Source organism: Artemia sp. Qi Xiang Cuo, chromosome 3 (genome assembly GCF_049724085.1).
Source record: "Artemia sp. Qi Xiang Cuo chromosome 3, ASM4972408v1, whole genome shotgun sequence".
NCBI classification, from domain to species: domain Eukaryota; kingdom Metazoa; phylum Arthropoda; class Branchiopoda; order Anostraca; family Artemiidae; genus Artemia; species Artemia sp. Qi Xiang Cuo.
This window is the reverse complement of record NC_142796.1, coordinates 21454820-21477832: the sequence shown is the minus strand read 5'-3', so window position 1 is coordinate 21477832 and position 23013 is coordinate 21454820. Positions and strand designations below refer to the sequence as shown.

Genomic DNA, 23013 nt, shown 5'->3' with positions numbered 1-23013 from the left:
CCTCCAGGGATAACATGATCCGCGAAACCCTAGACACAAGGGTCTCAAAATATGAAAATGCTATATTTAAAACGAAACACTTCATTTTAATAGAAAGGTGGAAATATTATAGGCTAATATATAGAAATCAGGATCGTGCGCAAAGATTTTGGTAAAAAAAACCACTATTTTTGACTTGTCACTGTTCAGGGATCATATAGGGATACGATCTTAAATGACCAGATGATTTCCATAATCAAAACATTATAAGTGTTTTCATAATGTTTGATTTCCACCAAAGTTAGAATTTAAGGACTGTTGAAGTAAAAAAGTTGATAAATAAGACTAAAATTGCAACTATAGCTGGCTTTCTTGAAGTCTTTGCTAAATATTTAATTACAAATGGAATAAAATTTAAATGATAAGTAAGGAAAATAAGGTACTTGTGTATTATACGCCCCAAGCTCAAGTGCTTCACTTAATTAGAACCTGTTTCTATGACACTCAATCTTAATGAAATATCACAAAATATGATGAAAATAAAATGCTTTAGAAACAAATTTGTGCTATATATTTACACATTAGAGAGAGTATGGATAAAGTAAACGGGTCTGCATCCAAAAGTGTTAGGTACAATTATTCTGCATATTATGAAGTAAGAATTATTTTCTAACTTCAAATTGTTCAAATACCCCCCCCCCTAATGTACAAATATATTGCCCAAATCATATATTTCCTATCTATTCCGTCCCTTGTCTTTGTCTTGTCTCACGCTAAGCTGGAAGAAACCAACAAAGAAACTGATTTGTTCTCGAGTTTTACACAACGTAAACTTGAGTGTGTGGCGTATAATACACAAGAACCGAGAATAAATTTAATAAAACCCCTCCTCCCAAAAAATAATCTTCACGACATAAAAATAACGTTTTACATCCTTACCATTTCTCTGTTGATTAGATTCTTTGCCAAGTCTGACTCGACCGACACCGTGAGGTTTTTGTATTGAGGCTTATTCCCTTTTCTTGTCATCAAAACGAATGAAACAGCTTTGGACTCCTCTGGACTTAAGGATCTCTCAGTGATTTGTTCTAAAAAGAAAAATAAAAGATAAGTTATGATCCTATATTAATGAGTAAAAAATATACTAGTAAGTGATATGATCAATATAATAAAATATCGCTGAAGGAACGCTGCTGTAACAAACCGAAACTAGTACGGGTGATAACCCTAATAAAGTTCAAAGCGTCTATTGAGAAATATAAGTGTTACTATACCATTTTAACCAATTGTTACAAGACAGACACTTCTAATATACGAATACATAAAATGTATATATAATATAAAAAAAAAAAAAAAACAGGGGCGGGATGAATCTTTTTCGCTAAAGTCCTCATTGCACTTCCTTCATCTCTACTTTCTGGTTGCAGCATTCTTTGTAACCTAATGAAGAACGAAGGCCCATAGTAACCAAATATTTTAGAATGCATTTTCAAAGGAATCACCGAAGAATTGTCATTCGAAGCTGACTCAGGAATGGTAACTATGATTTCGATTGATCAGATAAAATTAAATAAAAAAAACAAGTCTTTTGAACTGAAAGTAAAGAGCGACATCAAAACATAAAACGAAGAGAAATTATTCCGCATATGAAAGGGATTGTCCCCTCCTCAACGTCTCGCTCTTTACGCTAAAGTTTTTTACTGTTTAATAAAAAAAGAGTTGTGAAAAAGTCAAACTTTAGCGTAAAGAGCAAGGCGTTGAGGAGGGGACAGCCCCTTTTATATACGGAACAATTTCTGTTCGTTTTAAGTTTTAATGTCGGTCCTTACTTTCAGTTAAAAAAAACTTATTTTTTTATTTAATTTTTGAACGTTTTTGAATTAATGCAGGTTTTGATCTTGGCTCACATTACATGAATAATTAAAACAAAATTTCCATATTAATTTACTTTTATTTGGTTAAATGGCTTTCTCGAAAGTTGTTTAATTTTATTTACGAACGTTTTTATTAGTAATAAATATATGTAACTTACGAATTAACTTACGTAACGAACTTCTATATTCATATATTTTTAATATATATATTAGGGGGTTCGCCCCCTATTCAATACCTTGCTCTTTAAGTGAAAGTTCAAATTTTGTTCCAATTCTTCAAAATGGCCGTTAATTAGAATAAATAGCTCTTATGAAAGTACTAAAAAATCTCTGGCTTAAAAAGTGAGGTATTGACTAGGGGCTGAACCCAATCATATATGTAATATTTTCTGTTCGTTTAGAGTTTTGATGTTGCTGCTGTTGCAGTTGAAAAACTTGTTTTTTTATATTTAATTTCTGATCTTTTTTTAAATAATGCTGGGAAGTCCGGCGTCCCCTTCATAGCAATGTCCCTTCCCCCATGAAAACTTCCTTCATGGAAAGATTCTCCTACATAACCCCCGACTCCAGGCACGTACGCAGGAATTTGTTTCGGGGGGGGGGGGAATCCTTCAAAGCCATTATTCTGTGAAAAAAATCAGAAAATTATGGGAAAATGAAAAAAATCGTGAGATTTTTTTCATTCCCCCCCATAATGGGGGGGGGGGGCGGGCCCGGAGGCCCCCCTGCGTACGTCCCTGTCCGAACCCCCTCCCCCTCCTACTACCAGGAAAAATCTCCCCTGAAAACGTTTGTACTGTATACTTCCCAATAACCAATACTATATGTTAACATTGGGTAAAGTTCATAACTTTCAGCCCTCCTCCCGGAAACTTCGGGGGATTAAGTCATCCTAAAAGACATACTTACAATATTTTCGAACATGCTGAACAAAATGGCTATCTCAAAATTTTGACCAGGTGACTTTGGGAAAAATGAGCTTGGGAGGGGGCCAAGTTGCCCTCCATTTTTTCTTGTCACTTAAAAAGGACACTAGAACTTTTAATTTCCATTCCAATGAGCCCTCCCACGATATTCTAGGACCACTGGGTCGATACAATCACCCCTGGGAAAAAAAAAAAAATAAACACGCACCCGTGATCTTTCTTCTGGCAAAAAATGCAAAATTCCACATTTTTGTAGATAGTAGCTTGAAACCTCTCTAGCAGGGTTCTCTGATACGCGGAATATGATGGTGTGATTTTCATTTAGGTTCTATAGTTTTAAGGGGGTCTTTTCCCCTTGCTTCGAAAATCAGACAAATTTTTTCAGGCGCTTAACTTTTGATGGGTAGGACTAAACTTGGTGAAACTTATATATTTTAAATCAGAATTAAAATACAATTTTTTTTATGCATCTATTTGTATCAACATACCGTTTTCTAGAGTTTCGGTTACCATTGAGCCGGGTCCCAATAACCAATATTATATGTTAACATTGGGTAAAGTTCATAACTTTCAGCCCTCCTCCTCGGGGCTTCGAGGGATTAAGTCATCCTAAAATACATAGTTATAATACTTTCGACCATGCTGAACAAAATGGTTATCTCAAAATTTTGATCAGATGACTTTGGGAAAAAAATGAGCGTGGGAGGGGGCCTAGTTGTCCTCCATTTTTTTTGGTCACTTGAAAAGGGCACTAGAACTTTCAATTTCCGTTCGAATGAGCCCTCCCACGATATTCTAGGACCACTGGGTCGATACAATCACCCCTGGGGAAAAAAAGAACAAAAAAACAAAAAAACAAATAAACACGCATCCGTGATCTTTCTTCTGGCAAAAAATAGAAAATTCCACATTTTTGTAAATAGGAGCTTGAAAACTCTACAGTAGGATTTTCTGATACGGTTAATCTGATTATGTGATTTTCATTAAAGTTTAACGCCTTTTAGGGGTTGTTTCACCCTTTTTTCAAAATTCTGCCAAATTTTCTCAGGCACGTAACTCTTGATGGGTAAGATTAAACTTGATGAAACTTATATATTTAAAATCAGAATTAAAATCTGATTCTTTTGATGTATCTATTGGTATCAAAATTCCGTTTTTTAGAGTTTCGGTTACCATTGAGCCGGGTCGCTCCTTACTCCTTACTGTTTGATAGTTCAATGCAAAAACAAATCTAAGAGAATTTCAAACAATAGCGAGAAAACCAGGGCTGTATCCAGTATTTTTTTTTTTTTTGGGGGGGGGGGGGGTATTTTTACAAAAAACATTTCTCGGGGGGGGGGGGGTACAACTTTTTTTTTAAACACATCAATAATTGGTTTATATTCATTTTTGTTACGCTTTTACGAGTCGGACAAACATTTTTTTTTTGGGTGGGGGGAGGGGTCAAACCTATTCCTCCCTTGGATACGGCGTAGGTGAAAAGATTTGAAAATGGTGTTGGATCGAAAATAAAAGTACAACATCGGAATCTTCATTGTCGGAAACCCCAGATGAGAAGCTTATAGTCCCGCACATTGAACAACAAGGAAAATCACATTTTTGCATGGGTAGCACTGACGTGTCCCTTTTTTACACAAAAAAGACCCTGCTAATTACTTACAACTAAGTTTGTTTGAGTAAGTTTGAGGTAGCGTTTGAACAAGTAGGGAGGCCATTGACAACGATCCAAGGATATTGTAATTTATTTTTAGCATTCCAATGTACCTGTTTCAATCCAATTCGTCATATAGCGGATCATCATAGCGTAAAACAGGCACGCACGCAAGACTTTTTTTCTTTTTTGGGAGGGGTCCAATAATAAAAAATCGAATTTTTACTTTATAATTTAAATAAAGCTTCCAGAGATTTGGGGAAGTTTATGCTTTAGGGGGATCCCGGGTCCCTAGTCCCCCCCGCTTCTGCGCACGTTCCTGAGCATGAGCAACGTACAATTTCTGTGACCGTTTTCACTGACAAAGAGACTATTTTACAAATGAAATTCGGCTTAAAATTCAATCTAAATAAAAATAAATTAAAACAAAACTTTGATATCTTAGAGAATAGACACTGAAAACAAACGAAAATGCATAAGTGACATCATAATCTACTACAAAGAGTTTCCTTAGCAGGGCGGTCTGCTATACATTTCTAAGCAAAATTTGGGCAACAAACAAGCGTGGTTTATGTATTCAAATACGTCCATTTCCAATACGTATTAAACTTCTTTCATTCATTTCAAAACCAATATTTAACCACATTTTCTTCTGTTTTTTTTTTGGAATTCGTATTTAATTTTTTTTTTTCTGTATTTGAAATACGAAATATTTTCCAAATACATGGGTGTTTGATAATGATCTTTTTATTATTGGCAAACCTCTTATAGATGCTATTTTGGTTAGCCCCTAATGTAGTACATTTTTTAAATCTATCTGTTGACCATTACATTTTTATTTCTTACAGTTGAAACAAGCCCTTTCTGAGCAACAAGAAGCTAATACCAAACTTTGAGTTTTGGACAATCTTCTGTCGAGTGTTGCAAAGCACTATCTTCAGCTTCAGAAAAACGTTCAACCACAAATTTATCAGCAATAGTCGAATTCGTAAATGTAGATATTTATAGGATATATAATGTGATCTGGTATTCATCCGTTACCAACGTACGTTATTAAATTTCAATGAATATTTAAAGTTTCCCGTCTGTCCTAAATGAATGATTTTATTCAGTGACTAACCATAGAGAGTATTTCACTATCTAATCTACAAAATACAGCGCGTAGAATATTTCACAAATACAGCTACAAAATACAATCTACTAAATAGCACCTACTAAACAATATCCAGCCTCTTTGTTCGGTTCAAGTATGCTAAAACGGCATACCGAGCCTCTTTAATAAACCAAATAACATTAATACTAAAAATATCAGGGTAAGAAAACTCTTTTAATTTAAATTGCAGGTCCGGTTCTTTCATTAAAAAAAAAGTTTACACTCAAAAAGATAGTGATATAAAGTCTCTTCATCACCACAATCGCAAATGGAACAATTACTTTTATTAATTCTGCATAAAAATGAATTTAATTCAGAGCAACCAGCAACAATTTGTGTCGTTATATAATTAGAAGTCTTTGCAGCTTGATGAAGGTCAGTATGACCAGTAACAAACTGAAGGGTCCAGGGCTTGGCAAGATAACTAATACCATATCATATATAGGTTTTTGCGGAGTTTTCCGAATTTCATTTACAGAATTACATGTAGAAAAGGAATCACCAAACACATAATTTGTTTGCGAGTCAGTATAGTATGTATGTTCATTTAATTTATGGCTATTTAAATTATTCAGGGATAGCCAATAATCAGGCCTTTCTTTCTCTAGATATCTGGTGAGAGCTGTCTCTTTGGCTCTAAAGTCAATAGGAAGGCATTCTGCTTAAGCCGTTATTGTCTAAGTTTTAGCGGATAAAAAAGCGTTGGAAATCAAAACTATAGAGTCTCCTAATTAATGTTTATAATGGAAATTAAAATATGGTTAAAGAAGATAGTTAATACGTTATAGTTAGACCATAGTTAATAAGATCATACCATAGTTATGAAAATGGTTAATACGAATATTTAATGGTAAACCATATTAGAATATGGTTTTAATTTCCATAAAGCCGGGAATTAAAACCATAAAGCTATGGAAAATAATCCATACGTGTTGTTAATTATTTTTCTTAACTAGCCATACTTTTCTTCTGGAGCATCATGGGTAGGTTCACTACGTTGAATATGCACCATATCTTAAGTCGTAAGTCAACAGTTGTCAGGGCGAAACCTGGGTCCTATAGCGGCAAAACATGATGTGGGATTTGAAACCACAATAGTTATAAATGTATGAACGAATGACGTTCATAGAAATATAGAAATAAACAAACAAAAAACCCACAAATAACAGATAATAAAACCAATAAAAAAAGAACAGAATATAAAAATAACACAAAAACCAAAATATCTATATATATGCAAATAAAAGAAAGAAATAAACCAACTAGGAAGAGCGAATAAGCATAGTCATCAAAATGTGACGATCTTTCATCAGTCATCAAAATCTTTCTCCTATAGTTGATCAATTAGCTTGGTCAATTACAGGATCCTAATATTATATAAAATAAAATTCATGTGCAATCCTCTTTTTTTTCTTTGAACCCCCCGAAATTTCTGCCCAACTCCTAAAAGCGCTCTAAAAACTCCTAACAAAATGCATATAAAAAATTTTTTGATGCCTAAATTTTTTTAACTCCCCCCCCCCCAAAAAAAATGATGTCCCTCAAAGTGTTATCTAAACCTTTTTGAATTTTGAACATTTTTAAGATAGGTTATCTATGTTTAAGAAATTACCATCACAAGCCTCGAAGGGCCGAATTCGAATTTTGGGGTCTATAAACAAAACAGGACAAAAAAAGTTTTAAAATACAAAAAGGTTGGAAAAGAATGCCAAAATTAGAATTATCAGAATAAAAATCCATCCGTTCTGGAATGCTATAACAGCCAACTGATTTCTGGATGTAAACTGCCTGGAAAACCCTGCACATCACATTAAAAACTGACAGGAATTAGACAAAATTTATGTTTGTTTTGAGTTTTAATGTCATCTTTACTTTCATTTGACGGCTTGTTGTTATAGATTTAATTTGCAATGAAGCTGTAAATATTATTATTTTTTTGTCTCTACCTTTAATAGTTCTAATCCAATTTTTAACAAAGGTAATTTTTTATCAAAATATTTAGATATTTTCCATTCTGGGAACGCTATATTATTTCTTGCTAAAAAGATAATAGACCGATGCATGAATAATTCAAAACTTAAGCTGAAAATCACGAACTCTGTGAATTTTAAACATAAAACAAATCCTTGGAAGTGCTTTCAATTACTCTTCTTTCTTGTACATTACTCGTTCTCGTAAGCCTAATTGTCTATTTTCCCTCTGTGAATATAAAACATCTATTTATCTCCCATTAAACTATGAAACCTTAACTCCAAAGCATAGCTTCAAAATTTGCAAATCCATATGTTCGAAATTCAAAAAATTCAATAAATTTCCTTGAATTCTTAGAAATTACACTTTAGATAGGACGTTATGTGACGTCAGATATCAACTCGCTATTTCGTCCCACTGTTTCGCATTGTCTTCTGTTTCCTGTCCATTATTGGGCAGATATTTTGATCATTCCTATTCTAAATCTTGTCATGACAGCTAGGGACTTACTAGAAAGTCTTTAATTGACTAGTATTGCCACTAGTTGGTCAGATATTTTGATCATTCTTATTCTATATTTTTTGCCACCACAGCTAGGGACTTTCTAGAAAGTCTTTGGGCAACTAGTTTTGTCACTAGTTGGTCAAATACTTTGATCATTCCTATTTTAAATCTTGTCACGACAGCTAGGGACTTACTAGAAAGTCTTTAAGTGACTAGTTTTGCCACTAATTGGTCAGATATTTTGATCTTTCTTATTCTATATTTTGTCATGATAGCTAGGGACATTCTAGAAAGTCTTTAAGTGGCTAGTTTTGTCACTAGTTGGTCAGATATTTTGATCATTCCTATTCTAAATCTTGTCATGACAGCTAGGGACTTACTAGAAAGTCTTTAAGTGACTATTTTTGTCACTTGTTGGTCAGATATTTTGATCATTCCTATTCTAAATCTTGTCATGACAGCTAGGGACTTACTAGGTTTGGAAATGACTAGTTTTGTCACTGGTTGGTCAGATATTTTAATCCTTCTTATTCTACATTTTGTAATGATAGCTAGGGACATTCTAGAAAGTCTTTAAGTGACTAGTTTTGTCACTAGTTGGTCAGATATTTTGATCATTCCTATACTAAATAGGTCTTACGAAACACCTAGGGACTTACTAGAAAGTCCAAGCGACTGATTTTGTCACTAGTTTGTCCGAAATTTTGATCATTCTTATTCTATATTTTGTCATGATAACTAGGTACTTTCTAGAAAGTCTTTAAGTGACTAGTTTTGTCAATAGTTGGTCAGATATTTTGATCATTCCTATTCTAAATCTTGTCATGACAGCTAGGGACTTACTAGGTTTGGAAATGACTAGTTTTGTCACTGGTTGGTCAGATATTTTAATCCTTCTTATTCTACATTTTGTAATGATAGCTAGGGACATTCTAGAAAGTCTTTAAGTGACTAGTTTTGTCACTAGTTGGTCAGATATTTTGATCATTCCTATTCTAAATATTGTCTTGACACCTAGGGACTTAATAGAAAGTCAAAGCGACTGGTTTTGTCACTAGTTTGTCCGAAATTTTGATCATTCTTATTCTATATTTTGTCATGACAGCTAGAGACTTTCTAGAAAGTCTTTGATTGACTAGTTTCGTCACTAGTTGTTCCGATATTTTGATAATTTCTATTCTGCGTTCTGTCATGCCAGCTAGGGACTTTTTAGAAGCCCTCTAAGTGACTAGTTATATTGTGACAAACGTAATTGGGTAGGAGCCATCTCGTAGCACAGTGGGTTGACGCTCTACCTTGCAATACGGAGTCTAAGGATTGATTCCCGGCGCCACAAGAACGAGGGACTGGCTTGCTACCTGTTCCTGTAAAATGAGCCAGCCATGAAACGTCAATCTGACGTCTTATGAGCAATCAATTGGCACTTGAGGATCTTTATCCTTCAGGCTTCTAATTAAATATCCTCTAATGGTACTGGGGAACTAGCCAATGATTTCGGGGCCAGTAGATTACTTTCCTTATCCTAGCTTCTTTTTCGGTGGTCTAATATATAGTATACAAATACATAGATTACTACTATTACTACTATCAATAACTAACTGCACCACCAAGTAACCCGAGGAAAAAAACAGCTACGCACGCTTCTCTTCCATCTTAATCTATTCAAATGGGGTAGCCTCTCTTTTTGGTAGCCTTCCTATTTACACACACGCAAGAAGTTCCAATTCCCTTTAAATATTTCCTTACGACATCCTCCCACCTTATTCAAGGTGGGAGTTATCTTTTGATTGTGTTATGCTTTGTTTTAATAAAGGAAATATACTTGAATATTATTAAAGTAAACCCTTGTTGTCGAACTTCCATTTATGGTTTATAAATAGGCTTTTTCTATTTAGGGTTTTTTGGTAGGCTGTTTTTTCTCCAATCCTACAGTTTATGTGTTTCAACTTACAATAATATTTTGCTATCACTCAATAGCGGAGACTCAGATTTATCCATCTATTGAACTGGATCTTTGAAATTTACCACAAATTTTAAGTTTATAATGAAAACACGCATAAATACTTTCCAGAAACATAAAAATAGGCCGATTTTTCCATTGTTAAGCAAGTTTGAATTATTCTGTTACAAAAATTATAGGTAGCATCTAAATTCTGGGTTAGTGAATGAAAAGATCTGAAAGCAATCAGCCCATAATATGATTCTTGTCCTGTGAGAGTAAGCTAAGCTCAAGTTGCATGTTTCCCACGAAACAAAGAATCGTTTCCACCTTCGTCACTTACCCAGGCTACACCTTTTCTAGGACAAAGGCAAAATCTATATAGGCCTCATTTTTTCACAGAATTTTCTAGCAGTTAAAAGATGGTTAAAGAACTCACCGATAGTTTTCTTTGTAGAGCTTTTTAAATGATACGGGACTGCAATGTCAGATTGATGCGACTTCACATGGAGTCTTCCAGCATCATAATGTGTTTCAGTTAAAATTTTCTCATAAGCTGCTAGGAAATCTTCATCTTCCGGGGATTGTCTCGCTTCTAACTCACGGTTTTCATCAAATGTTATTCCAAGTGGATCCTTTACAAAAATGTTAATAAACAAGATAAATACTAGTAAAAAGAGTACAAACTTTTTAATTTCAAATTCTTTCTAATAACAATAGGCTTTAGGCGGAAAACTGAATGAGGAATCAGAGTGAAAATTAAATTATATCTCAATTAATTACTTTCTAAGATCTGAAAAAGCCAAAAAGCAACTATTCAACCGTTTGTTTCTTCAGAGTTTTGGCAATGGGTGTAAAGGCCATCATGAACCAGTGAATCAGTTCAGGTTTCAACTCTACATTTCTCAGGCGCTAGATCTTGACAAACTGGTTCCCAGTCTTTAAATCAGAGTCCAAGCCAAACTTGACGTTTGTTCAGAAATTATTAACAGCATAGGCCTAATAAGAAACCTAAAATGATCTTTTTTAATAGAATATTTAAAGTCTTACAAGATAGGAATAGGTAAATGTCGGAACTTACAGCTATGGTCGCATGGCCTAACTTGTGCTATAGCCTAGATCCATAATAATTTTCCGCGTCCACAGAAAGTCCCGACTCCTAAGATGGAAAATTATAAATGCTTTCCGGGTATTAATTTGACTCGTTTCTGACTAGTTCCTGAAAGTTAAATTAATATTTCCTGAAAATTTTATTAAATTGACAAGTTAAATTAAATTTTGAATTAATTCAGTTAAATTTATATTAATTAGTTTATTTTAAATTCCTGAAAATTTTTAAGTAAACTAAATTTTATTGAAATGATAACATTTTTAATTAACTTAATTAAAACTCAATTTCCTGAAAAATATAAAGGCAGATAATTATCTGCTGAAAAATATAAAGTCAGACGAGGCAGATAATTATCTGCCCCCAGCTTTATCATACTGTCAGTCTAAGGATGTGTGTCATGCTTATCAAACTTTTGAATTCAACTGCTGGTTTCTTCATTGTATCGACCATAATCCAGGGCTTATGTTCTTATAGACATAGACATAGACATAGGTTTATTAAGATCGAACAGCGTAGCCATGGCTAATTTATGTCGTCTTTACAACAATATGGGAAAAAAAAATACAAATAACACTATAAGAACACTAAGACGTGAATACAAATAACACTAAGTCTTGTTGTATGCTTCTACGAAAAAGGGAACAAACGTGTTTTTGTAGCGGTTGGTCCTGCAGACCGGAGGTTGTAGCTTCGACTGGGATCTGGCTCTTTAGTTAACAGGAGCATCGGGTGGGAGGATCGGTCTGTGATGGGGCGAAGATAGCAGTGACTTGCCGAGGGACATAATCAGTGATAATCGTCTGTCGCTGAGAGATTCAAGGTTCAGTTCTTGCAAGAGTTTGTTGTAGTCGTCACTTCTGTTACCAACGATTATGTTAACAGCTCGTTTCTGCAAAGATTCAAGGTCATCGCAAAGGTAGTGGGTGCTCTGGACAAAAGGTCCCCAGACAGCGACGGCGTATTCAAGTAGAGGTCTCATATACGTAACATAGGCATTTTTTAGGCTTTGAGTGTCGCAGCCAAACCTGCGCATCTGGACTAGGGTCTGAAGTGATGCATTACCAGCCTTAATAACCTTCTCCACGTGTTCGGTGAATGTGCAGTCCATCGATAATGTGACTCCGAGGATTTTTGCAGATGGAACAACAGAGAAAGGGACTTGCGGGAATTCCAGATCACGTTTTAAGGGGCAAAACCTGAGGATCATTGATTTATCTGCATTCAGTGTCAGCTTGTAACGTTCACAGTCCTCAGAGAAGGATGCCAGAAGGGTCTCGCAGAACTTACGTTCGATTACACCTTCTCTCACGAGGTATTTGAGGACAAATGATAAATCGTCGACGAATTTGAGTCGCTCTTCGAAATTCTGAAGGAGGAAGTTGACGAGGGAGATAAATATGAAACCAGCAAGTCTTGTACCCTGAGGGGTTCCACAGGAAAGTTTAGACCAGTATGAGATCAAGTCACCTTCATGCAATGGAAATACACACTGCATTCTGTCCTGAAGGAAGCTCATCACTAATGCAAGAGACCGCTTCTGTGCGCCCATTGTTCGCATATTTTTCACTGCCGTAAGATGACAGATCAGGTCAAATGCCTTCCTGAAATCGACGAGAGCTAGGTCGATGAAGGTACTGCCCTTGTCAAGTCACTTGAAGATAATGTCAACTAGGCGCACGAGGTATATCGAGGTATTGCAACCTTTGAGGCCGCCATATTGGTAACGGTCTATGTTTTCCCGTGTTTGCTTGAGCAATTCACGCAGGATGAATGACTCGGTGACTTTTGGAAAGGTAGATGTGATTGATATCGGTCGTAGCTCGTTGCAAGACTTGGGTGTTTTAGTCTTCGGTATAACACGCACAAATGCGCGTTTCCAGCACGAAGGGAAAGTTGACTGGGCGAAACATTCTCTGATGATGTGTCCAAGTGGCTTCGCCAGGAAAAGAGAGAACTCTCGTATTAACCTTATAGGCAGCTCTTCAGGAAAAGAGCTACTGGATGGACTCAACTTGTTCAGCTCTTTGAAAACTTGATACTCAACTATTTCGATTTCACCTTCGTCAGGGCATATTGACAGTAGATTCTCTATTTCAGTGTTAGTTGGGGCAGGAAAGAATGTACAAATGTCAGTAAAGTAATTGTTGACGTCATTTGCACTCACGAGTGACCCATCATCGTTCAGAATACGGATACTGGATGAAACTGTTTTTCCAGCAATCTGCCATACTAGACGGTGCCATTTACGAGGATCCTTTTTTATTCCAGGGTCCGAAAGGGATTTTCCGAAGGACATTCTTGCCTCGCGACAAAGGCTAACGATTTTGTTTCTTAATAATCGTAACGATGTTGCGTCACCACTTGACTGCCTTACAGTGGTTTTTTCGCGAATCAGCTGTTTTATTTTTGGAGTGATCCAGGGCTTGTCAGATTCGCTCACGACAAATTACTTTTCCGGGAAAACTTCTAAGTATTTGTCGTAATTAGGGACTGAAATATTTCTGCTTTCCTGTTGACATCGCTTTCGTTGTATACTTCGCTGAAGCAGTGAGTACCGACCCACATTCCGTACGTATTGATAGCAGACTTCGTGATAGGTCTCCGGAGTACTTTCATTTTCTTAAGCTTCCTGATTTCACTTTTTGCCTTCATACGCAGAGTGTGATGGTCCGATTTGCCCAATGGCCCGTTCGAAGACACGTCTTTGTAATATGGAGCAAGGTTTGTAAGAATAAGGTCAAGGGTGCTCCCGGTCACATGGGTGGGTATCTTGACCACTTGTGACAAACCCAGCGTATTAGCAAGCCATTGTTTCTTTGTTTGGTTGAAGTCGCCAGCTATTATGAAGCCAGGGCGGCTATAGTTATAGTTTATTAATCAGATATATAGGGTTTAAAAGTGAAAAAATGTTAATCAGGGCATAAGGGTTTCAGTAAAAAATCCTTCTTTTAACTGTTAATTCAAGTAGCCATACTCTTTGGTGGTTTCAAGCAAGTCTTAGAGCAATACTGCTACTTTGCATTGGGGTGTCAATTGGGAGGGTGAGAACATTTCCGCCAGATAGATTTTTTACCAGATAGAAAGAAGCAAAAGCAAAATATTTTAGCTCTAAAAGTGGACTTTTTAACGATTATTTAATGACGGCCTCGCATTGAACATAGAAAAGGAATTATCTCCTCGAAATCAGAGATCAAAATGCTCCATCTTTATTAGGATTTAAAGTAATTATTAAGAAGCCAGTCTATAATTCTTACATTCTGAATTCTCCTAAGTGAAATTCTCGTTTTTATTCAAATTATCAAAAATTGCGTATGTATACACAGCTTGGACCCAAAAACAGCTAGAAAAATCCCTATACAATCTGACTTGTAGGTGGAGGGGGAGGATTCTTTAGAATCTTTTCATTTGTACATCTAAGAGTACACTTACTCAGTATTACTTCTTCTCACGCTTAGAAGCCCTTAAGGCAGAAATACTAGACCTCCTATTCAGTCTATCTTTGGCCAGGCACCAGAATTCATTCCGCGTTGCTTGAAGATCTGGAGGCCTCTTTCTCCATGAATTTACATAGCGTCTTTCACTGTCTTCCCGTCCTATAACGCTGGGTAGGGTTCAACAGTACACATCGGGTGAGAGACGTCCTTCATTCATGAGGATTATATGCCCCAGTACCTCCACCTCATTAGATCACGATGTCATCAGTGGGTCTTCAGTATCTGCCCTTATTTGGGCATTTGCTTCTTGACTGCTTGCGTCAAGATCCTTGACTGCTCCGATCCTTCCTTTTTCAGGAAAGGGGGTTGCTTATCAGCCAATTATTTGCTATGGTTTTATGATATTTTGACCCGAAGCAATTTTTGTGGAGGAGGGAAAGTGAATCTTCTTATCGATTAATGTTACTGCTCCTTCAGTCTGAATTTAGTAGATATCTGCTTTCAATATCTTTACAATGATTGCTTAATCTCTTTATTCGTCGGAACACCATCAACTATTTCTTTATGAGCTCCTTTTGTACCTTTCCTTTTTGAGTTTATCAAATAATATAGCAAACACCTTTTTGCCTCCTTGGGATTTCATACATTTCTTTTCATAGGATTTGTGTTTCTCAGTCGTTTCCTCTGATTCTCGTCTTCAACACCGATCATTAAGTGCTATAATCCGCAGGAGTCCATCAGGTAAGACAAATCTATTCAGGTTCTTATTTCGACCCCATACGTCATAGAGAAAACCCGATCTACTTGTACCCAGAGCTTCATACAATCACAGCTTAAAAATTAAAATTTAACCGTCAGCTTGGTTTAGCAGCTAAAATAGTATTTTTCATTTTCATCTTCACATTTTACACACTAGTTATTTTTCCAGTGATTTGTGTTTATTGTTTTCTTATATAGAATTTTCTAACGGCAGCCGTTCATGGGTGCACCGTGTTTCTCTCTTTGTAAAAGCCAAGTAAAAAGTGAAATCCTCAGTAGCCTAATTTTGAGCCTAGAGGTGTAAAATGTTGAAACCCCCTAAATGGAATAAGAGCAAAAACATTGATTAATGACAGAAAAAGTGGATAGTGGACAAAAAGGAAAAAACGAATTACCACTTGCGATGTATCTTCTTGCAGGGAGTGCGGTTGACTACTTTGACTTTGTGAAAGTGTTATTTCTCTTTCTTCTCGTAAATCTTCATCATCTTCAACAATTTCTTCTAAAATTTCTTCATTTTCCTCAAAATAAAGCTCTTCTTCTAAAACAGAAAAGAAACCATAGATTTATTCTGATGTAAATATTAATTTATAACATCAATATTGACTTTTGGTAAAACCGCAAAGACCACAATGTCCACAATTCATCTTCCAATAAATTTTGACTTGTAATAGGAACGGGAGGCATTTTTTAGTGAAAGAGGATAGAAGGAGAAATTATTTTACGATCATGATTACTGCAATAGCAGCAACGGAGTAAAGAGTGAATCACGGCGCATTGTAACCAGGAGTCTAAAAACACGTTTTTAAAACAACTGTCTAGTGAGAAATCTGTCATTTGAAGCGGATTCAGAAATGGTACCTATTTTTTCGGTTAATATTAACAATAAAAGTTTTTGCATAAACAAATGTATCAGAACTTTAAATATGAGCAAGAAATCCTTCGAAAATGATAGTATATCAGAATAAAAATGCACCATTGGAATAACTAGGGTCAAAAACTCTTATGGGATAATCACAGTCCCCCACCTTGAACGACAGAGAAAATTACTTATTTGAATTAATAGTACTGCCATATGCCCTTTTTTTCTTTTCTTTTTCTTTCTACAAGGGCTAACAGGCTATTACAATATCGTGATAGCCTGTTATCACGGCTATCAGATATTTTACAACTCATTTAGAAGCTACTGCTCACATCCACGCACTTCTATAAATTCGAAAAGAAATTAGCAATATTCATGTCATTTCTCGATCAGAAAGACTGGGAAGTACAACAAAGGTAACATTATAATCTCTATGGTCAAAATACATAACCAGAAGTGCATACTTTCCTTCTTATATACACCCCTCCCATCCTCCCTATTAAGTTTAATAAATTGTCTGCTCACTAGCCCTTGACCATATCTACGTTTTTTTTTCTTTCTTTTTTTAAAATCGTCTTGATTGCGCCATCGTCAATTTAATTTGACACCAAAAATGTACTTGCTATTCTATTTCTGATTGAAGGACTGGGAAGCATAAAAAGGTACCATTGTAATCTTTATTGCTGAAAACTCTTGGTTGAAGGTTTCAAGCCCCCTCCCCCCCCCGACAAGTGCAGAAAATAATGTGAAAAACTAGACAGATGTAAATATCGCAATAAGTCCGTGTTTATTCATAAGTCGTCTGCTGACTACTAGAACCAGCAGGCTAATACAAAATCGTAGATAGTTTTAAAGATTCATTTAAATCTTTAGCTAAATTTCCACGCTTTTTGCAAATTCGTCATAGCTTAAAACTCTGACAGGTCTCTGTTTTAATCTTTTTATTCCGCCACCACTAGCACGGCACCTAAACACTGAAGGCAGCCTTGACAGTGCCTTCGTAAGGAAGCATATGGTACAATAACTACACCCCTAAAATCTCCATGGCCAGAGATGCTAAACCGGACGCTTAAAATAACGCATTTGAATCCTCGCAAGTCAAACTTTAGCATAAGGAGCAAGGACTGAAGAAGGACCAGCCCCCTTAAAAAGGGAATAATTTCTGTTGGTTTTAAGTTTTAATGTTTTGCCTTTCTTTCAGCTGAAATTATTCAAATCGTACCAGAAAATCCCCTTACCCGTGTAGAATTTATCCTGGAAACTTTTCTCCCCATGAAAATTTGTACCCGTGCGAAATCACCTAGTCCCCCCTATTTCTCAGTGAGGGGCCCTCTCCAGGCCACTCACCGCGTCCCAAGGTGGCGGATAGGGGAACGTCCTACAGATATGTAGGGTACCACCCATACAGGGAGGCAAGGACCAAGGGGGGACTCAGCCCCTTGGGATCCATAAATTGAAATTGGTAAACACTTGCCCAGGGTTCATAAATACAGGTAGAGGAGGAAGAAGGCCCCTCTGAGCAGGGGCCTTCTTCTGAGCACACTCACCAGCGTGTGGACACGTCCCGTTTGTTGCAAACCTTCTTCCAGCAATTGGTTAAATTGTATGGCACAGCAGGATACCATCGTGGGAGGATCTTCTCCAGGAGGACAACTGCAAAATAGGGTGGATGATCCAGGTTCGACAACGGTCTCTGCATGTTGGGTAGGCCTGTTGGGTTCCGGTGTAATAGCCTGGGACTGGCGTCCCTACCCGTAGCCGAGCCAAAGAAACCGATTAGACATTGGCCTAGCAAGCTATCCCCGTAAAACCAAGACCGCTAACGAAACGTCAACGTTAAACCTCGGATCCGAGCCTCTAAATCTGATGACGACCCATGCAAGCCCCCGGACCAGAATTTTGAATGCGAATAAACCGTTTAAAATCGGCCGATGAAATATTAGAACCATGTCGACACTGTCAAAAACAGAGCAAGTCCTTCGCGAATGCGAGAAGTTTACACTTGACGTAGTCGTCATTTCAGAAGCAAGATGGAAAGGCTGCGGCGAGCAGAAAATCGGTGGCGACCGTACGATGTTTAAAGTCTTATAAAGTGGAAAAACTGAAAGTCAATCTGCCGGAATTGCAGCAATATTAGGTCCAAAACCGACAAAGGCCCTCTGCTCATGGAAACTGGTCAATGAAACATATACTCTATGCAAGATTTGTTTCTAACCACGCAAAATTGCCGTTGATCGTGTGCTACGCCCCCAAAAATGATACTGATGACACCCGTAAAGATGAGTTCTACGACAACATCCAGTCTGTGGTCGATTCAATCCCACTCCACGACATCACCTGTATCGAAGGCAATCTCAACGCAAAGGATGGCCAAGACAGATCCTACTGTCCTGAAGTGATGGGCCACCACGGACTTGGCACCGTGAATGAAAATAAGGATGGACTAGTCAGCTTTGCTATGGGGAACGATTTTCTGATCGGCGGTACGCTCTTTCAGCATAAAGATGTCCACAAATACACTTGGACATCCCGGGATGGCACCGTCAAAAACCAAATTGTCCATTTCCTGATCCGCCGGAGATGTCAAATAAGCCTACAAGACGTTCGAAGTTTCCGAAAGCGCCGATGTTGGTTCAGACCACGAACTAGCAGTCACCACACTAAAATTTAAGCTGAAGTCCAATAATCGAAGAATCATTCGTTAGATTCTTCACTTACGTGAAGAAGAGCACGGATTTCTGCCAGAACGATCGTGTCCCGACCTTATTTTTACTGTACGCACCATGCTGGAGGAATCTAACGAATGGAGACAGCGCTTGTGCATACTCTTCGAAAGTATTCCAGTTTTACGGCATTCTCGAGAAGCTAATCCGTCTATTAGTTGCCATGTACGAAGAGACAGAATGCTATTTCAAAACGTCGGACGGCAACACACGCTACTTCAAGGTGATGACTGACGTCAAGCAGGGCTGTGTCCTGTCACCTCTCTTCTTCGTCCTAGTTGTAAATTACATCTTCAGACAGATAAGTGGGCATGGAATCCGGATTGCAGGGAAACTTCTTCAGGACGCTGACTTCGTCGACGATGTTGGGCTCATAGAAGCCGACAAGCCGAAGCTTCAGGAATTCCTGGACAAACTCGCAGAGACAGCTGAACAAATCGGACTACACATCAACACCCCAGAGAAAAAAAGCTTTGTGAATCAATAGTTCACCCACAGGAATCCAACTAAGAGGAGAGGACATCAAACAGGTGACAGATTTCAAGTTCTTCGGGAGTACAGTCACTTCTATTGGTGACTCTAAAAAAGAATTACGTACCAGGATAGCATTGGCCAACGCCTCATTTCCAAGACTTCCACCAGTCTGGAAATCCACCGTATACTCGCTGAAGTTAAAGCTCAAGTTGTTCCAGAGCAATGTACTGTCTGCCCTGAGTTACGCTAGGGAATGCCTCAAGCTAACCGTGGAACAGGAGAAACGCCTTAACGCCTTCGAGGATAACTGTCTTCGCCGAATCCTTAGAATCAGTTGGAAAGACCGTGTCAGCCATGACCAGATCAGGCCATCCAGATATCGCAACCGTTGTACGACAACGCAGATGGCGATGCCTTGGACAAATCCTCCGCATGCCAGATTACAGACTTCCAAAAATGCTCCTCCGCTGGCAACCGGAAGGCACCCGTTGCCGAGGAAGACCAAAGAACACGCTTCGTAGGACAGATGAACGTGACAGAAGAGCCCTCCAGACGTGCCTCATCACAGAGTGGTAAGACATATATGTAGCGGCTCACACGAAGGAAGATTGGAGGCTACTTACCGACGCCCCGTTTGCCTCCGGAGGCACTGGAGGAACTAAGCTCTAAGGTAAGGGAAAATCGCCTACAGCCTGGAAGTTCATCCCACGATCCAATAGTGAGTTAACCCCACAAGCCGACAATCTTTAACCTAACCTCAGTGGCATAATTTATTATTATTTTTTTTTTTTTTACCAAGTAATTACCTGTAATACAGTATAAGGGCAAAGATATACTAAAGAAAACTGACCCGTTTCTGTGGATGATTAAATAAAAAAAACAAGTTTTTTTAACTGAAAGTAAGGAACGACGTTAAAACTTAAAACGAACAGAAATTATTCCGTATATGAAGGGGCTGTCCCCCTCCTCAACGCCTTGCTCTTTACGCTAAAGTTTTTTTATTGTTTAAAAAAATAGAGTTGTGAGAAAGTCAAACTTTAGCGTAAAGAGCGAGGCGTTGAGGAGGGGGACAGCTCCTTCATATACGGAATAATTTCTGTTCGTTTTAAGTTTTAACGTCGTTCCTTACTTTCAGTTAAAAAACTTGTTTTTTTTATTTAATTTTTGAACGTTTTTGAATTAATGCAGGTTTTGATTTTGGCTCACCGTACATGTGATTCAGTTTTTCAGTTGGGGGAGGGCAAACTGGGGTCTGGGAGGGGTAGTTGCCCCCTACCCCATAGAAAATTACGCCCCTGCCTAACCAAGATCTTGTGCCACACTAGGAAACTGTTTCATAGACATTCATTTTACCGACATTGCTGTTCAAGAAAATTTAATAAATAAAATAATAATTAAACACAAGGTTTTAATGATAAGGAAACACGTATAAAAATATATTACCATGATTCGGCATTGCACATTCGACAAGGATAGGTGGGTCTAGAGTAGTTTATATAGAAACTACACAACTCTTCTGACCAATATTACTAATAGAAGGAAAAGGCTAGAAAAAACCGCTATCTGTGCGAAAGTTGAGCCCAGTGACCTCGAGTAACTAACTGAAGCCTTTACTCGTAGATTATCCGGTCCACCAATAAACCATTTCATAGAATTTTATTTTAGATTTTACCATTGAAGACATTTTGATAGTAAAATATTAATAAAACGTATGATTATAATGGTAACGAAATTTTGATACAAACAAAGAGGATTCTAGTTATTTGAAAAACTAAAAACAATTGTGCTGTGCAGCCCTGCACAACAATATAACAAACCAGATAATTAATATTATTACTCGAATTGAACATTGGAGATAAAAAATATTTTGCTATATTTACCCCTATTTTTATCAATCTCTAATCTCCTTCTCACGACGAAATTTGAAGTCCATTTGGCCACCTCCCTCAAATAATTCCTCATGGTTTCAACTTGATCCCTTAATCCGATAATGTCCGTCTCTGATACATTTCAACTTCCTAGATAGTACAAATTCCTAGAATACATTCCTAGATAATTTCAACTAAGTACCCTTAGCCTTTACTGAGGTGTTGCAGATACGCCATTTTGACAACATGGCAGCACATAGTGTCATTTGATTTATCTCGTTACTTAACCATGCATGAGTTATAAGTCTCGTAGCCTATTTTCTTCCCAAATCGTGATCAGTGTGGTTGGTAATAATCAGATGTTGAATTCCGATATAGTCAACTCTACCGATCAGGTGATGTACCTGACAGGTACAGTTTTTTCTACTTCGATTGTGTCCAATTTTCACTTAATTCAGAAAACTAAGGGACATTTTACAACTTGTTTCAAGTAGGACTGCATTTAACTTAAATCTTTAGTCTTTTAATGATCTTGAAATTCAAATATCTCCATTCAAAATTTCAAAAATTCAAGAAAAATAATTATTGAGAAGTAACCTCATTAAAAGGTCCATGATACCCAGCATAGCCTATGCTTACCTTCAGCCGTTTCTCGAATCGTGGCAAGTCCATCAGCCGTTGTTTGACTAGCAGACTCCATTGCACTAAAAAATTCCTTTTCTAATTTATCGACCTCTTCCTCTGCCTTTTCCAGATTTTTGAAAGGTCTTAATTTTGGCCGGAGGGCGTATAAAGTGCCCTTATAAAAGTGTTCAATATCCACTGGCCATGACATATCCTCGCCCCAGATTGGAGATGATTTCTTCACCCAGTAATAATGCTACGGAATGATAAGATCAGAATACTGCAGGGAAAAGCTTCTATTTTAGAAAAAAAGGACAAAACTTTAGGCTGGAAACGATGACAATAAGAGAAGGAAGCGAACTAAAACGATCCAATGGATATAAATTTCTTTCAGAAAAGGAGATTACTGTGAAAAAAGGCCCCGTGGTGAAAGCATCGCGTGCTTCACCTTGGATTATCTAATTTTCAACAAAACTACCGCAAACAAGGAGTACACATGACAACAACGTCATCGCGTGCAAGTGAAGACTGACAATAAAGACCGATTCTTCTTCTTCTTTTTGAAGTAATTACCAAACATTCTCAAAAACCCTTGGACATTAAGTCCAAGATCAATGATGGGATTGACCTATTGTAAAAGAAGAAAGGGATAAGCTAGCATCATAGAAATGCTAAATAGGCTTGCCTTTCTACCCTTTTTTTTTTTTTTTTTTTTTTTTTTTTTTTTTTAATGAAAGATGGATGGAGTCGCTTTCACAATTGATCGATATAAATTATAACTAACTTATGTATTTTCATTGAAAAATATCTTTTTGGGGTATTTTCATCGATAAAAGATGACAAAACAATAAGTTATCCAACCCTAAATTTCGGTAAATATAATTTACACCCCTTACCCCTGAAATATCTATATATCAGAGGCAACGCTATAGTAAAGGCCATACTGCTCCAATGTTTTATTATTTATTTATTTTTTTTCCCAGAGGCACTTCATATGGAAGGGGTCGTCGTAGAAACTTCAAAGGGGGCTCATTCGATTGGAAGTCGAGAGCTCTAGTGCCCTTTTAAATAGTCTAAAATGATTGGAGGGCAACTAGCCCCCCCCACGCCCAACAGTCCCCCAAACACATCCGATCAAAATTTTGAGATAGCCATATTGTT

At 37.2% G+C, this 23013-nt stretch overlaps 1 protein-coding gene across 1 annotated transcript in view; it reads right to left on the bottom strand.

Annotated features, from left to right (window-relative positions):
- Positions 1–23013, bottom strand: part of Upf2 (UPF2 regulator of nonsense mediated mRNA decay) — a 258047-nt gene that overhangs the window by 14114 nt on the left and 220920 nt on the right. The window contains exons 15-18 of the mRNA XM_089085931.1: positions 21868–22108; positions 15697–15842; positions 10437–10632; positions 919–1067 (exon numbers count right to left, since the gene is read on the bottom strand). Coding sequence (XP_088942057.1) covers positions 919–1067; positions 10437–10632; positions 15697–15842; positions 21868–22108 — 732 coding nt within the window. The remainder of the gene's footprint in view (positions 1–918; positions 1068–10436; positions 10633–15696; positions 15843–21867; positions 22109–23013) is intronic.